The following is an 18,078-nucleotide window of genomic DNA, read 5'->3' as shown; positions in this document are numbered from 1 at the left end:
TGGAAAGAAACCAAGGCTGTGCTGAAAACAGCAATGTCTGATTGAAATCCCACATGAGACTCATAATATATTCCTTTTTTCTAACTTTGGTAAAGACTCCCTGATTTTTAGAAGATATGCAAAATAGACACGTTGCTGAAAATTAACTTCCACAGAAGAAGTACAATTGCACATGTACTTTTCGGAAAACTCAGAATGCTGCCCAATATCACACCTTACTCAACAGAAGCAATACGAAAGTAGCGGGGAGACCGATAATTGACTTAGTGAAACCAAGAGTAACACTAAATTGTACATTAGAAGCTTTAGTGAAAAGACAGGTATTTAAGCGAGCTTGGAAAATGTCAACAGTTGCAGGCTCTCTAATGAACACAGGCAGTGACTTCTATAGACATTGTCCCTGCTCTATGAACTAAAGGAACAATCAAACAGCACAGAGTAAAAGACACCAATAATGAAAGCTTTAAACATCTGGTTAATGTTTATAAGGATGATATGAAATATATTTTTAACTTAATTCAAAACCAAAGTGCTGGGTTCCCACACACTGGAGTAAGTAAATTGTGTATTTCATTCACAGCCATCGAGTAAGCCTGAAACTTTCAAATTACTGCTCTGAATGCCAGAAATTTAGTCACAGATTTGCTCCTAATTTAATGGCATAATGATTTGCTACTGTATCAAAACCCTAGCTAATCCTCTGCCTTGGCAACAGCCGAATAATGTGGTATTTCTTAAACTTCCCATGAATGAAAGACTAGAGATCAGCTCAGTTTTCTGCTTTTTCTCTTGCCACACACCCTGAAGCCATAGTTAAAAACAAGCAATGCCAACCATCTCGGCCAGCGATACGCTCAACAGGCAGACTTCTAAAGCCTCCAAGGCTTCCCCTACAGGCAGTTGTTTCAACCCGTGGCAAACAACTCCTGAGGCTTTACAACTACAACAACAACAACAAAAAAAAAAAGATGAAATGCAGCAGCTCCAACCCCTTTGGCAAATCGCGAAACCAGACTGTGAAGCTTAATATACCACTCTCATCGGGGGCCGATTTTTTATGACTTTCTCAAGTGATTGCTATTACAGACCTTCCGAAGGAGAACAATAACGTCGGCCATCTCAGCTCAGCAGCAGATCAGAATGACAAAACCAAAACTCTTTCTTGCGCCTAGGTACAAATTTGACTAACAAAAACATCCAGCGACCTTCAGCTGATGCTGCTCTGCCAACCCCTCCCCACCATTTCCACCTCACCTCCCTCACCCACAAAAAGGGACAAAAACATACTTCTGCAAACAAAAACTGAGCTGTGGCTCTTAGACGAACAATCCCCATTCTCACAAATCAGAGCAAAACCGCCAATGCAGAGTTTTCTCGGTCCAAAAGGCTTCTGGTTACAAATATAATTCTCTGTGCAACAAGAAAAAACAAATAAGAAAAACTGGTTAATATTTAAACAAAAGGCTCTCGGTGCAGGTCAATGCATCACCTGTTTTATGGATTCTTTCACTTCAATGAGTTTGCAAACGATTTGAAATTACTGGTCTCTATTCCCAAATCTCCAAGAATAAAACCGCTGAATGTTTGCCATCTGAAAAGCTTTAATTCGTTGGGTACTACTGGGGAACGTTTATTTTTACCTTTTAGATGTGTTTATTGAATTTGGAATTTACATAAAAGACGGCCTCTAAATTGTAGATAATATTGATTCCAAACACTATACATCATAAGACATAAAAAATCCTTACAGTTGCATAACGATTTCTGGACACTCCACTCAAAGCACTTCACAAGTACTGGGAACTCCCCTCCACCACCACCAATGTGCAGCCCCACCTGGATGATGTTACAGCGGCAGCCAGAGTCCGTCAGTACACTCCCCACACATTAGCTATCAGTGCGTAGGAGAACAGAGCAATGAAGCCAATTCTTAGATGAGGATTATTAGGAGGCCATAACTGATAAAGGCCGGGGGGGGGGTTTGACACCAGCCAGGACACCAGGGTTACCACCCCTACTTTGAGACCTCAGTTTTACATCTCATCCAAAGGATGGTGACTTGTCTTATGAAAGTGTCCCCATCACTGCACTGGGAAATTGGGACCCACACAGATGGCAGGGTGAGTGTCAATTACCGATCTGACTAACACTGCCACACCTTCCAACAGCACCTTTAGCCTTCCCAGGAGGTCTCCCGTCCAGGCACTGGCCAAAATCACACCTGCTGAGCGTCGGCAGGTAGTCTGAAGACATGCCAAGACATGTCAACCTACGAGGCTACTAAGTGGTTGCAGAGGACTCCACTGAAAGTTCGCGATGAGTTGAGATGCAGTTCAAAGAATTCCACAGTGGAAGTGTTCATTTTAGCTCCATCCCAGTCAGATTCCTTAGAGGTGGCTAGAGGGTCCATGAGAGACTCTACAGGCCACTGCAAGTCCTCAGACCTACGGGGTGCTTGCAAAACTATGAGAGACTCGTTAAGTCCTGTCTGCGAGCTGGTTGACAGTAAAACTACATAGCGGCTGTTCTGGAATGCAGTTTGAAAAGAGGCAGCTGGTCTGTTGCTCCCCCAGGTCAGTAGGTAATTCAGGTCACAGTTTCAACTGCACCAATACCTCATTGATGCCTCATCCTAATTAAGAGGGGGGGAAATTTTAGTAAATTTTTCAAAACGGCACTTTCACCTCGTGTTGGTAGCATGGAGTTAAGAGAGCTTAAATAGTTAAACATTTGACATCACAAGAAAATAAGTTTAATTAAATTAACCTTTTTAATTTAAAAGCACTGTATTTGTAAAAATACCCACCATTGTACATAATTCTAACAGAGATTATCATAAACATTAAGTTCTTAGTTGCAACCTTGGAAATTCAGAGAACAAAAAATGCAAAGTAATTGCTAAATATTCTTGATTAAAAATATTTCAGCACACAGCCTACAGGTCTTCTAGTATTCTGCAAGATGCTCAACACAGTGAAGCCGAAAATGATCCTGCAGTGTTTTCTGCACACAATATCATCTGTCATAGTCATTTTCTCAACACTGCTTTCCATCTTAAAAGTGCATTTGAGATTACGGAGCAGGTAAGCTCTTCCCGAGATAAACAGGCAATATAAATACATAATTTATGTTTAATACCTGCTCATTGTGGGATTCTTCATACACTGGCTGCCAGAAGTAATCAGAACTTGGAATGATGCACGGTTAAGACTGCAGAAGAAACTTTCCATTTCAGCTGAAAGCATTCAACTTGATTTCTTTTGCAGGCTTCACAAATTGTTAAATTAAGCAACAAAATCTAAACTTTAAAACGATTAAATGACTTACCCCCCCCCATAAAAATAAATTCCAATTCCACAGCTGCTATTGCAATATAAAAATCCTTAAAACTATGATCACCAGAGGACTATTTTTTTAACAGTGCTTCACAGAAAGAAAGAAAAAACTGCAGCAAATTGTCCCCATTCCTCTGTAAATGCGTTTTACTAAACACTTCTTTTAGGGTTGGCATCTCTTTAATGCTTCAAAAACAAGTTTCATTTTTCACCAACTTCATTGTAAAAGGGCAGGAAATAGGTGGTTACAAATTACTAGACAAAAACAAAATACTTTCAATGAGAACTGAGGGGGAAAAAAAAACGACGAAGAAATTCCTAAGACTTTACCCCTAGACGATCTAAATCTCTCAACACTTAAGTCATTTTCTCTCCCAGACACTACTTTTTTTTTCCCACCCCCAAAAGCAGACCCAACGATCCGTGAAGTGTCATGAATCCCCCTTAAATGAGAGCCGGTGAAGCTTCTGGACAGCCATTGTGTTGCTCGCAAAGTTCAAAAGCGAACGGCGAAATAAAACGTCACTGCCGATTGGTTCAGGCTGAGGTTCTGCTGGGGGAGGGGGGGGGTAACTCTTGCCCTTTCCAAGTCGAAGCTTAAGGAAAGGGGTGTCGAAGCTTAAGGAAAGGGGTGTCAAAGCGCCAAAAGGCATGGAAGAATTTGTGCAACTTTCTCACAGAAAGTCATTAGAAGTCCACCAAACACGATAAAGGAGATGGTTACAATTTCTACCTCTGATAAGAGAGACCGAGATATCCACAACCTCAGGGCACGATGCTCGTGAAATGAAAATACGGTGCTTTAAGACACGAATTTCCATAAAAACAACAGGGCGTGGACTGGAATTTGCAAAGAAAGGAGCTTGTTGTGAAGGAAGCAAGATTATCCAGGTTCCCGTATTCTCCACAAGTGCACACAGGATCAGCTTTCAGCTTTTTTCCTCATTTTAAATTTCATGCACACTTTTTATTCATTCAACCCAATGGGTCTGATGAGGAAATCTTACATTTTGATGTAAAATCTTATTCGAGTCTGAGGGGAAAAGGTTTTAAAAAAACTTCTGTGGAATTCAAGCTAAAGCAGATGCTTCTGGAACACTGTACATCACTGGTCCTATGTATAGTAAATGTACTGCAGTAAGGCATTTTTGTCTCAGAGACTACCATCTGAAAGATTTCCTGCTGTGGTAGTATTCGAAGTGTTGCCCAACAGGATATATAATGTGATGTAGATCTGATTCATGACTCCCTGGATTAAGTTTATTAAAACTACATTCTTGCTACACAGAACAGGACATGGTTTGAGGCACAAAATAGTCTTTTGTTGGCTGGTTTTTTAACCTCAATTCTCAACTGCGGCGTGAAGAAATCTTAAAAGACATAGAAAGGTACTTCCCTCTATCAGTAAAACCAATGGCAATTTTTCTGACGTTGGAAAAAACTGCTTAATGAGAAAAATGACTTATCTAGAATTAACACGTAAAAGTAGACAGAACCACTTCAGCAGTCTGACTTGTTAAAATATAGTTTACAGTCCAATGCATCTGGGAGCAAGATTCCCCCTAAAAAATGCTTTCTAAATATTGGGACTCATTCCCACACACTTCCTTGTTCTGGCCCTAGAAACATCAAAAGCAACAGCATTGGAATTGAAAGACTAATCACTCTCTATTCCGCTTATGCTTCCAAAGGTTAATGTTCACCTTATCCGGCCTAAATTGCCAGGACTAAAAGGATTCTTCTCGTTTGTCAGAGGCCTTTTAGAGACATTTTGCTCTGCTTCCAAGTTCCACATGTATCAGTACTTTGATGCCATACAGAGCAGTGAGATTTCCCTCCAGTGCCTGAGAATCAGGGATATTTCCCGGAAAAAAAAACAGTGAGAACCTACGACATCAAATGGCTCTGAGCACAGAAGGGATTTCTTTCCCCTCCGACGCAATTTTTTTTCCCTCTCATCCCTTTTGCGATTGGGCGTTTGACATGCACTTCGACAAACTCATAGTGATTAAAATCAAAATGCAGCTAATCACACGAGTGACACGGCAGGCTTTCCTTTTTGCTGGCAACGAGATTAAAGGGACCTGACGGTTCAGACGAGAATCACGGCTTTCAGCACTGGCGTGTACGTCCCAGTATCAAAAGGAGAGGCGAAGTGCTTTCATCTCCACTGCAAGACAGTTGTCAGGAATGCTTAAATCATATCACCTTCAGGCTGGGTTGACAGTAAGGATGCCTGGTTCCCTTATTTCATTTACTAGAACAGATACATCTCAAATTATCTCAAAGCCAAAATCTAGGTTATGATGTATAAATGACTTAAGACTGCTTTTACCACTACCGTTTTCCTTTATTAATTCATGTTCTCCAAGCTTTCTCCGACCGCTAACAAATAAATGAGAGCTGTACTTGTTTTTCCTTTCTCCTTCAACTGGCAGGATATCTTTGATTAGATAAAGACATAAGTCATTAATGCCGTCTTAGAATTTCTCAAACATCAGCTAGCTCACTTGGCAGCACCTGGTCCTGCTGTCCAAAATAAGTACAACACAATCCTCACTGGCATTTACAGATTTGTAGATTTGCCTTATTAGTAGTCATTGCTGACGCTGGTCAGCAGAACTAGAGATCAAAAGAACTCTGGTGTGAGTGGTAAACTATTTAAAGGCAATAGCCAAAAAAAAGAGGTCTAAAAAATGAAAATTTCAAAGAAGTCTAATCTGCAGACAGTAATTAAAACCAAGATCATTTTTAAAAAAAAAAAGTGTAACAGATAATGAGGGACAGAACTGCTCTGTGGGCACATATGGAATTTGACTGTCATAGCACATCAAAGATATTTAGCAGCCATCTCTAGTTTGAAACCCATTTTAAACCTTGGTTTGTTCTTCACTAACCAAATACAGCACTGCAGAGTGAGCAAGGTTACATTGTCTACTTTTAAGAGTTAAAAGCGACAAGCATTCCTTTGCAGTGATCTTAGCTGCCTTCACAATGGAGTGGTGGCTGGGAATTGTTGAACAAACACTGGAAAGGCTGAGTAACTCCGGCTTTCCCCCACTGGCACCAGCACATTATTCATCCTAATCCATCAAAGAGACACCAATGTCAAATGCAGAGTTTAGTGTGTTACCAATAAAAACAGTGTGGGGGTTGGGGGACAGGAACAGGGGGGGGGCATTTGATTCAACAGATTTTTATCATATAGACCACTGACAAGGGAACAAAACAGGTGAATAACTTCAGCTTACCATGCAGTTTTGGTACATTTACAGCCTGCTGTAGAGACTGGCCTCAAAGAAACTTGTGACTACCAAGAACGTTTTTTTTTTTTTAATAGATACGACTATCATGTCTTTAAGCACATTGTTCCAACATGGGATTACTACAGTCTATCCATGCCTTGGAATCTGAAGACACCACACTGCTTTAAAACGAGACTTTTGGAGGAGTCATTAAAAATCCTACAATAAAAAAGGACAACCTGAAATCCTGTATGGATAAAGCTGTCAAATATGTAAGCTGTACAATGACAATGTGAAAACCCACAAACTAAGAACAGTGGTGTAATTAACTTACTCTTTTCGTTGGAAGGATATAGTGACTTAGTTAGAACAGCTAGAGCTGGTTGACAAGGCAAAGGTTGTAAATTAAAATAAGAATATCTTGCAGACGCATACTACAGTTGGCAATGCTGTGTGTTTCTTGCCACTGAGCTGTAAATAGATGACACAGGAGAAGAACATGGCTTCTTTAGTGAGTGCTGAATTGTATGCCTGAAGTTTTCTAAATCCAGTGTCGAAAACCAATGGGTTTACTTTGTAGTCTAGGTTATTGTAAAGCAAAGGAACTGAAGCTACAGACCTCTGCACTGAAAAATTTAAGAACTGAAACCTTAACTTATTATATATATAATGAAATATAATTCATATTTTAACTGGTCACCACTGGTGCACAATTCTACAGCGTTAAACCACCAAAACAGTTTTGGTAATGAACTGAGCATATCACTCGCTTTTCTTTACTTTCACTCAACATGCATCAGTTCACACAAATCAGATTTTAAAAATCCTTAGAACCATACAATAACAATAGACATTATATTTTGGGCTTTGTAGAGTATGAGCACAACAAAATGTGATTCGAGTTTAAATCCATTATGCATCCTGTGGCCTTTTGGCCACAAACATCCCCTTTGAAAATTACCAGAGGGGTGTCATTATTATTCGCTTCCGTACATAGCAGGCTAAGACATTCAAAAACACTCTGGACCATGCGCAAAACTTGGTGAGTGATCTTAAAACCTTTCAGCTTTAAAAATCAGCACTCAGGTTTTCCCCATCAAAGAGGCTGTTCTTATTGCGCGTTAGTTGCATTTTCTCTCTTAAGTGCAGCTTAAAAAGAGTTTCAATCGCATGATGAGAAAATAGATTTGCTCTGTGCGCCGAAGTTTTTCCAAGCACTGTACCTGCACAGTGTCAACTGTTAAACCTGTAGTTATCATTGTGCTAATTTTCTCTACAAAATATGCTGAGCATTAGAACAGATTTTACATACACAAAGCAGAGTTTTATAATAAAAAAAGTTGCAGGTTAATTCTGAGGTGCCATAATTGCTAGCCATTACATTGTCATTACTGAGGGACAGAAAGAGCAGAAACACAAGCTGGTGCTTTGTATATAAGATTGAGTAGAACACCGACAAATATGATCAGATTTCAGAGGTCAACCTGTACCATCCACTTATTTTAGGTTTTTTTTTGGCTGAAAGCTGTAACAGGCCACCAGTGAAGACGGCTTTTTTGAAGGCAGATTTGAGGGGGGAAAAAAAATCTTAAGGATTCATTTGGGAAAAAAAATGAATAAAAACTGTGCCTCCTACACACTAACCAGGAGAGTCTTGGACACTATGCTTCCCCTGGCTTGAGCAGTCTGTGTTGTAGGAAAAGTGAATCTGGTCATTATTTCCATGAAATGTAAGGGTATTGAATCCTTTTTTTTCCCTTCTTACAGGGGCAAATCTATTCCAAAAATAACAACCAATTGCAGGCTAATAATTCTAATTGAAAACAAAATACTCTCTAAGCAACCATGAAATAACTGAGTAAGTCTGACTACATGGTCAATTTCACCAGGGAGGCCTGTAGTTAAGCATTAAATTGTTAGATTTTGTAGACATCAGGAAGGGTACTGCACAAAAGTACAAGAGAAAGGAATAATTGTAGGAGCATTGCAACTGTATCTACAGTACACAGTCAAATACACAACAGTATACACAGCAGAAAAGTCAACAGAATATCCAGTGCATAACATAAAACTAAAAGTGCCCAAACATTTTCTGTACTTACACAAAGGAACTGAGTACTTCTTAATGACGATTTTGGAGAGAGAGGGAAGATTTCAAAAACAGCAGACAAATTCTTCATTGGAAAGAGGATTTTATTCTCCCCAAAAGATGTGTAATCACAGCATAACGCATTTAGGAATGTTTTGAGTCCGCAACATACTTTTCAATACCACACATCATTTAGTATTCATCTATCATTTTCCTAAACCAACATACAGTACACCTGCATTGCTTAACCACTGTAAATGAAAACAGATTCTGAGGAAGTAAAAAGTACTATAATGCAAAAAAAAAACTGAACCTATAAACCAGGAGTTAAAGCTACCACCTATATTGAACTCCTCTACGTATTTAGTGGTTTTAGTCTCTCTACAACAGTTGGGCTGTTTCTAATGATCCTCACCTCCTCAAGTACCTTTACATTCCTGGAGACAGCGGTAATATACACAGCAATTTGAGTTTTCTTGGTATGACATCCATAAAGTCACCGTATAAGCGATCAGCTTCATTGACATAATCCCTTCAATCTTAACCATTACTTCATCAAATGTAAATGAACATATGTTTAGAATTTGATTGAGGGTTACAAACAAAAGCCTCCAATTTGTTTATTATATTGGAACAGGATTACTCATTTTAGATGATTACTCCACTACTGACTCAGGAAAATATATTTCCAATAGTTGTACTCTACACATATCGCCCCCACTGACACAATTTGCAGTACAGCACCAACCCAAGACAGCAAAATGTGATAGTAAGCCCAGGACTAACACAGTCAGCGTTGTTTGAAGCAGAAGACACATTTCTAGTTCTGTCAAACTTGGAGATGAGGGGGTGGGGGGGAGGGGTAAAAAAAAATCATATTTCAGGAGACTGAAAATAGTAAGGACCTTTGTAAATTACGCGCTGTGCTGCTGTCAACTTGCAAGAAACAGACTATCCCTTGCTTTTAGAAATAATTAAAGTGCACAGTGGTTTGCAGCTTAATTTAAGCCAAAACCTGGATTTCACAGTAACAAAAATAATGAGACATTTTTAATTGTGTGTCAAGCAATGAGCCTATCACAAAAAGAAAGGGGGTTGTTAACATTTAGAGGCACACAGCTGCCAGTCTAATGAGTTGTCTCATCTCACAGCCTCATCTGCTACTATATCTGCTTTCACCTTTGTTTTTGATCTAATAAAAAAAAGAGATGGTATTATCCAGATTTGCACTGTGTACATCTTTACTAATTTCGCTGGATCTCATTTACTTCCAAGTTCTTTTTCGTGATATGGGGCTCAGCATTATATAATCATATGGAATGCCTGCCAGTCCAAATTAGGAACACAAACTGTATAGGACAGATGATTAGGATACTCGTCCCATGGGAACTAGTTAAAGATCCAGGACTGGCACAAGCAAGGAAAACACCACCCTTTTCGCGCTACATTATTACCGACCTACTTTGTGCCAGATCCTCTGTAGAGTTCTACATGGCATATTAACGTACAGACACGTACATGTATTAACTGCCGGCTTCGACGATGCAAAGAAGACGTTGTCTTTTATCTCAGTTCCGTTTCCATTGCCAAGGAACAAATTATTTTATGGCCGTCACTGTTACAGAAATTAACAATGGTGCCAGGGATAAAAAAAATAATCTTCTAAGCCAGTAACAACGTAAATGACCCTAACTCAAAGGCACGTCTCCTAATTACCCTAAGCATGTGCCGCCAGTTATAAAACATACAAATAAAATACTGCATGTTGCAGTACTTTCCACGGTTTTGTCATGCAGATTATTTCCAGAGAGAATTATTAACGCGATTTGTCGTCCTCTGCTCGGAAAGGTGGCTGTCTGCCAGCAGCCAGACCAAATTCCTCAGGTATAAATACAAGAATGGGACGCGGATTTTAACATAACCCAGGAAAATAGGGTAACTGTAGAAAATAAGGAAGCTAAATGACGGAGCGCAAACCGGACTTCACGTTTGTACCTTGACCTGAACTATCGCTATTACTAGCAGTTGTGTAACTAGAGGCCTGCTGTAACTGGGGGTGTTTCCGTTTATTACCTGAATACCTCATTAACAAAGGTGTTGCTAGCTGTCTCCGACAATGAGCACAGCGTTTTTATGGTGGCACCTAAAACACCCCCCGACTAACAATCACAAACCTCACAATGGCCATAAAACCCCTGAAGTCGGTTTTACTCCGCATACAGGAAATCAACGAAGATGGGCTTAAACCGAGTGTGATTAAGTCTCCAATAAGAAATACTGCCTACCAAGCAAGTTGCCCTTCGCTCTGAAACTCCTAGGTGTGGTGTCATATTCATCCTAAATGTCCGGCTTTATGTGAGCCTGCGGTAATGTCAAAATCTCAAGATTTGTAAATCATCGCCACGTCTTGCACAGAGTGCAGGATCCAAAGTACGAAACGATTTTCCCGTACGCACAAGACACATCTCCACCCTACCCCTCTGATCCGCTCATTTTCAGAGCAGTGTGGTGGTGGTTGTTTTGTTTTGTGTTTTTTTTTTTGCCTCACGAACACCTTAACGGGAGAGTCGTTGTAACGTTTCTCCCCGTTGTCTTAAATTTCTGTGCAAAACGGTAGCACCAGAAAGTACTGTACAAGCCCAGTAAAATGACTCCGGGAGTAGCGCCGGGTCAACAGTGCGCACACACCGCGTCAAACGGGTCGGGGTCAGGCCGCCGCCGCCTTCGGGGAGATGAAAAGGCTCATTCCTGGTGAAGACCTCGCTGTTTTGTAGCAACACCGACTGAAAGCATGAGCCCAGAAGAGGAGAGCATGATCGAAACCGATAATGCGCTACTCCATGGCTGTCACGCCGAATCCTTGTCCCGTTAGCTGTAATTGGAGATTAAGTTTCTTTTTTCTCTTCTGAGGGGCTGGGAGCAGTGATTTACACAAACACGGATAAATAAATGAATGCATGGAGGGATGCTCTCTCCATTTTTCATTCACGCCTGAAAGGAGGATAGCAGACCCCGTAAAGATATTTCACCAGTTCGGTCCCAGATCTTGTCAGGCCTGACAATGCGTTTCAATGCACGAAATGACTGAATTTATACTGCGAGGCAGACGCGCTCCGTGGTTACCCAGCCAGTGCTGGTGTCTCCGATACTGGGGAAAGCTCACCGCACTGGAATCGCAACCACTGCCATTGACAGCCCTAACTCGCGATGTGGCAAGAGTCCAGAAACCGGCGTTGGGCACGGAAGGGAAAACTCCTACCGGAACTTCATTCATAAACAAATAACAAATAATTGCTTTTGGCGTGACGGCATTCCTCCAGCACCCCGAGCCCAGCTTTTGGAAAATTAAGGGGATTTTCAGCCTATCTGCTGCAACAGTTGCGCACAAATCGACCGCTCTATGAAATGGGAATGGGGGGCACCGGGCGTCTAAAAATCAGTTAACTTTTACATCTTGAGAACCCCTTCAACAGACCGTACTTCCTCTGACTGGGACGTTGGTAAAACTAACCTGGAAAGTATACAAGTACACCACCCCATACAGCGCTCATGGCACACTGTCGCACGGTACGGCCGATCACACGTTACGGCAGGAGCTCCACCAGTTGGCCGCCGCGACAGCAGATGACTGAACAAAGTTGTGCGCGACGACTCGGCGGTGACCACTAGCCTGACTCACTTACTTGTCATACTCCGCGTTGTCCCTGTCACAACGTGCGTCCTTGTGTTTCTGCCAGTCCTTGCCGTGCTTGCAGGTGGTCAAAAGGACCACGTCCTCCGCGTTGTGGACATGGTATAAGGCATTCCTCGTGTCTGACCCGATGCCGGTCAAGTACCTCTTGCCCTTAAACACCAGCATGTATTTCCTGAAGGGGGGGATGGAATTGTACTTCAGATACCCCCGTTCTCCTCCTGTCCTGGGGTGATCTTTGGAAAACAACGGGATGGAAACGTCGAAACCGGGTCGGAAGTTCTCGGTACCGATGCTGGCTTTCGCCAGCATAGCCTGACCGATGTCGAACCCGAGGTCTTCCGTGTAATCCGGCCACGTACCCGAATACAAATTAAAGATTAGATGGTTCCTACCGTTGCTCCACAGGTGAAGGTTTTGGACTTTTGTTTTTAAATTATGCACGTACTGAGGGGAGAGCTGGTCTCTGTCCAAAGTATCCAAACTTAAGACGAACAGGCAAGCTTGGCTGGGATCTGAAGTATAAAACCTGGATCCCTCGATTGCTGACAGAATGTTTTGATAACTTTCCGAGATTTTCTCCCCTTTTTGCTGGGGGTAGACGTAAACTTTGAAACCGTTTCGCTGGCACAGCGAGAAATCAAAGCAGGAGTCCATGCGACACCTCTTGCCTTTGTACACGCTGGAATTGGCGTCCCTCTTCTGTCTCGGGGAAATGTGCATGTTGTAATCCACGTTTTCCAATCGGTCCCAGGGAAAGAAAGATTGCAAATGGTCTGAAAAGTGGGGCCAAGGCTGATTCGGATGGAAACCATTTCTGCTGCGATCGTCACGCCGGCTCTGGTTTCTCTGAGCAGGAACTTGAAAACCTCCAACGTAGAACAGTAGAACAAGACAGGCGCCGGCGGAGAGCAGGATTAAATAGCGTTTTTTGGCCTGCATGTGTCCTACTATCTGGGTCGAGATGTTTGCAAATAAAACCAAAAAGCCCCGAAGTTTCGCTCTCACCACCTCCAGCTCCTATCCGCCATCTTCCACCACCCTGCAAGGATTTCAAACTCTCGTCTCCCCCCTTCTTCTTATTCCGTTCCCAAATCCTGGGACCGATCCAGTGCATGTGGGCGATTTATTCTTTATCTTTCCCCTCTTCTATCTATCATTGTTAGAGCGCGCCGCTGGTATATTGCACAAGACGTGAACAAGAGGCGCTACTAGCAGTCGCACAGAACAGGCGCGCCTCCAGTCCGTAGCCTGTTCAGATCTTGCCGAAATGGACTAACTCCTTCCACAGTGGGCTGATGGCTCGTGTTCTGTACGCATCCGAGAAAAGCGACACACGGTCTCACTGCGAACTCATGTACACGCCGCCGGCAGGGATTATCAACAGCCGTCTGGTATCCGTACGGAAGGTACCCGCTTGCTCGGTTCCTTAGGATCATTCCATGATTCTGGCAGGAGAGGCTCGCCGTCTATTTAAAACACTGTAGCCTCACAAATCCCTGCATTTCTCTTAATTTTGAGAACAATCCCACCACCAAGAGACATCGGTTCGCATCTACCGGGTTAGCCTGCTTGAGCTCGGCAAGTAAAACAAGATGTTTAAAGTCCCCCAGCTGCAATTCCGTCACTGTGAAGGAATCCAAAAAGAGAGTTTAAGCTGCAAAGTCTCTGACCCCAGTGTCCAATTACCGAATGCTCGGCGGTTCCGATTGTTACTCTTTAACATTCCAATCCAGACACGACGGCAGCTGGCGACGTCACATCACTACGCAACGGGCTTTCCCATTGGCTCAGCGTCATGTCCGGAGAGGGCGGCGCATCCGCTGCACCCATTCATAACCAAAGGCGAGCAAAAGAGAGGCGATTTTTTTTTTGTTTGGTTCTCCTTTTGGTCCAGGTGCATTTTTATGAACTGCACAATATCATCTGTGCACTGTTAGGAATTGCTCCCAGTCCAGATTTGCTTTTTGCCAAATAAACAACTTGTAAAATATTTTAGATGGATTTTTATAAAACTCAGACAGCGTTTATTATTAAATCAGTTTCGATAGTTATTAACTTAATTAAGGTGGACGACCTTTATCCTTCTTTTTTTATTAATAATGCCAGAGTACACCCATTCTAATACAGAACTGTTTAACAGATTTCTAGTACAGCACGCTAAAGTGAGCGATTTCAGTTAATTCTATCCAATCAACTGTAAGTTCAGTGCAGACCGGACTTCAGCTACTGTATGAGTGTCACAGTCGAGTCATATATAGACATTATAGTTATAAAAACAATGTGCGGTTAAAGATGGACAATAATCACAAATATTGTAAGTGTGGGGCTTTCAGTAAACATTTATTCAAGCCAGTTTAGTTTTCAGACGTCTGTAGCAAAAAAATATTAGCAATAACAAACAGCTATTCGAGAGAATCCTTTCCAATTCATGTCGCAATGCGTGACATCCCACTCCATATCTTAAATGAAATGTTGGAAGAGTAATTTATGTGTTAAGAAACCGAATGCATATGTGTAGTATTGATCTCACTTATACACTAAATGGGAAAAAAAATAAGTATAGTCTGTTTGCCTTGGGATATGTTAAATAACTGATTTTTTTCTGCTGAAATATGGTTGCCCTACAGCTTTACATTTTTTGATCTTGCTTTTGGTTCTGCCCTGGGGAGACTTCTGTAAGGAGGCTGCATGATGTGGATGTGGCTGTGTAGGTTTCTCCAGCTGCTACAGTTTCCTCATACAGTCCAAGAACATGCAGTCCACATTAAGTGGATTTTTTTAATTGTTCCCTGTGTGAGTATACTCTATGTACATCTCTGGCATCATGGCCAGAGGGTGTCTTGTTTTGAGCCCATTATCTGCTGATGGGCTGATTATTCATGGTAAAATAATGCAGGTACATTGCAAACAAAGACTTTATTGTGCATCTTGAATGTACTTGTTTGGATATTCATAGTATTGTACACACCATCTTAAATTTCAAATACAGTGGCTAGAGATGAGGACAGAGGAATTCCATTGTATTAGGAAAGAAAATTAAGCAAGACGTCACTAAGGTAGATGAAGTCAATAAGCAGTTTGCAAACCTTTCTCGACACTTACAAATGTACATAAAGGGGATGACCCACCCCATAAACAATATGATAACTCAAAGACAAAATATTTTCTGAGAGAAATGTACTTCCTATAATTCTTCATCTTTAATGCTTCAGAAGGTGAGGCACAATGATAACTGACAAAAGCATTTTCCTATAATTCATCATATAACTTCCACTGTCATGGGAATTCCAAATATCTATAAACCACAGTGTGTTTAAACAAAAACTAAGATGCAATTGCAAAAGCATTCTTTGGCAATCTGTTTTGAAGGATGCTATACCAAATAAAAAACTGAAATAAACCGAATATTGGGTGCACAGCAGCTCAAACATCTCTGAACATATATATGTTTTTTTCCAAAATAGGATACAACAGTGCTTATTTTTTAACCCTTATAAACAAAGATGGTTTGTAGTCCAAAAGTAGGACGTTAAACAATTTAAATTCCAAACATAATTAAGGACAGCAGCAGTCATAATAATTTGTTATGAAGACCAAGGTCTGTTCCATGTGGTCACCCCCTATGCTGGGAATTACTCATAAGAGACTGGTTGTGTGCAGCCTGCAATGTATCAAGTTCCACGTGCATACTATTTCACAATTTAGAAATCCCAAACTGGCAAATACAGTATTTAGAGCACAACACTGTCAGGGTGACTAATTACCAACTAATTAGCAATAGATGTACTTTCAATACCACCATCAACAAAACAAAATTATAATAAGTACAGAAAACAAGCCTGTTTTGTTCATTTGTCTGATTTTTTTGTTCCTCCTGCAGGCAGCGGCACTTCCTTTCAGAATGTAGGCTCTTTCTTCAAGACGACGATAAAAGCCCAAACTGGGCCACTGTGAATAAAAAACCTAGGTTCAGAATGAAAACAGAATCATAAAAGAATAGCAGACAAAGCAAACCTTTGATAATTTAGCTTCCTACTGAAGACAAATTTGATTATAAAAGGGGGTGGAAATGTGAGTAAAAAAGAAGCAAACTGATAAGCACGATGATGAAATCAAACTGTATTCAAAATCACAAGAGTCAGAATAAATTAAAAATTTAACATCTAATCGCCCCTGCCATATTGTTTTCTCTAAGTTAAAGTTTATACACTACAGTTCCAACAGTAGATGATATATAGCTAAATTACAAAACTGTAGCCATACCTAACACATTCAATAAAGTGTAGGCCCAGTCTTTGCCTTAATGACTCGTGCAGTTGCTTGGTTCACTTATTTGTGGAGAATCTTGTTCTGGGATCTGATCTGCCTCCCAGGCACAATAAGATGTTTCCACAAGCAGATCTGCCCCCAGGAAGAAACACTTTCCACAACATGTTGTTATGCAAATGTTACAACCCAGTAAACGTATGTTAAATGCCCCCTGTTATTATGTATTTGCTTAGCAGACGTCCTTGTCAAGGGTGGCTTGCAAAATGTTCCTTAATTCATAAAAAACAAAAAATAAATCCTATTGACAAATAAATCAGATTCACATAAAGTCGACAAATATGAGACAGGAAGAAAAAGAAAAACAAATCAGTCACATAGGTGCATGTTAGCAGTGCAGAGCCTAGACAATGCTGAACAGTGAGAAGACAATGCCTACAAAGCAATAAACAACAACTAAGTCAGGTATAATGGATTACAGTTTAAAAAACAGAGTGAGGTAACCAGAATGGCAATATCTGTTGGTGGTGAAACTTTACAACTAAGGCTAAATGTATCAGAGATAAGAGGTGCAGAATAAAATGAAACAACACCATAAGGTGGTCAAGGACTCTGCAGTTGTGATTTTAACACTTGCCGGCCAGGGACAAGAACGAATGGGCCCTGGAGCAGGGGGAATGGAGAGAAGCTACCGACAGTCTGTGGAAAAGCAAGAAGTCTGGCAGTAAGAGAAGGTCTGCAACTTTCACTGGCTTTCACCTGGATGATACGACGGCAGCCATAGTGTGCCGGTACGTTTACCACACACCAGCTACCAGTGGGGAGGAGAGCAGAGTGATGAATGAGACCAATTCATAGATGGGGATTTTTAGGAGGCCATGATTAATAAAGGCCAGGGGGAAATTTGGCTAGGACACCAGTGTTAACACCCGTCCTTTTTTCAAGAAACACCCTGGGATTTTTAATGACTACAGATTGACAGAACCACAGTTTTACATCCATCTAAAGGACTGCACTTGTTTTGCAGCATAGTGTCCCCGTCACTATAATGGGGCATTATCTATCTATCTACTGGGGCATCTATCTATCTATTGGGACCCACACAAACCATAGGGTGAGTGCCTCCTACTGGCCCCACTAACACGTCTTCCAGCAGCAACCTATGTGCTGTATGTGTCATATGTGTGCCATCCATCCATTTTTTAACCGATTTATCTCAAACAAGGTCACGGGGGAGCTAGAGCCTATCCTGTCAAGCAACAGGCACAAGGCAGGATACACACAGGAAGGGACACCAGTCCATCACAGGGCAGACACACAAATACTCACACTAACTTGGGGTGGGCCAGTTTTTCCAGAAGCCAATTAACCTACTGGTATGCCTTTAGACTGTGGGAGGAAACCAGAGTACATGGTGAAAACCCATGAACATAAATCCTCCTCACACAT

General features: G+C 41.4%; 1 protein-coding gene across 1 annotated transcript in view; it reads right to left on the bottom strand.

Moving 5' to 3' along the window:
- ext1b (exostosin glycosyltransferase 1b) overlaps nucleotides 1–14,054 on the bottom strand; it is a 132,868-nt gene extending 118,814 nt beyond the window's left edge. The window contains exon 1 of the mRNA XM_088929644.1: nucleotides 12,353–14,054. Coding sequence (XP_088785770.1) covers nucleotides 12,353–13,302 — 950 coding nt within the window. The 5' untranslated portion in view covers nucleotides 13,303–14,054. The remainder of the gene's footprint in view (nucleotides 1–12,352) is intronic.
- Between the last annotated feature and the right edge of the window lie 4,024 nt (nucleotides 14,055–18,078).

Source organism: Atractosteus spatula, chromosome 12 (genome assembly GCF_055471065.1).
Source record: "Atractosteus spatula isolate fAtrSpa1 chromosome 12, fAtrSpa1.hap1, whole genome shotgun sequence".
Classification (NCBI taxonomy): domain Eukaryota; kingdom Metazoa; phylum Chordata; class Actinopteri; order Semionotiformes; family Lepisosteidae; genus Atractosteus; species Atractosteus spatula.
Note: the sequence above shows the minus strand (reverse complement) of the source record. Positions and strands in the feature narration are given on the sequence as shown.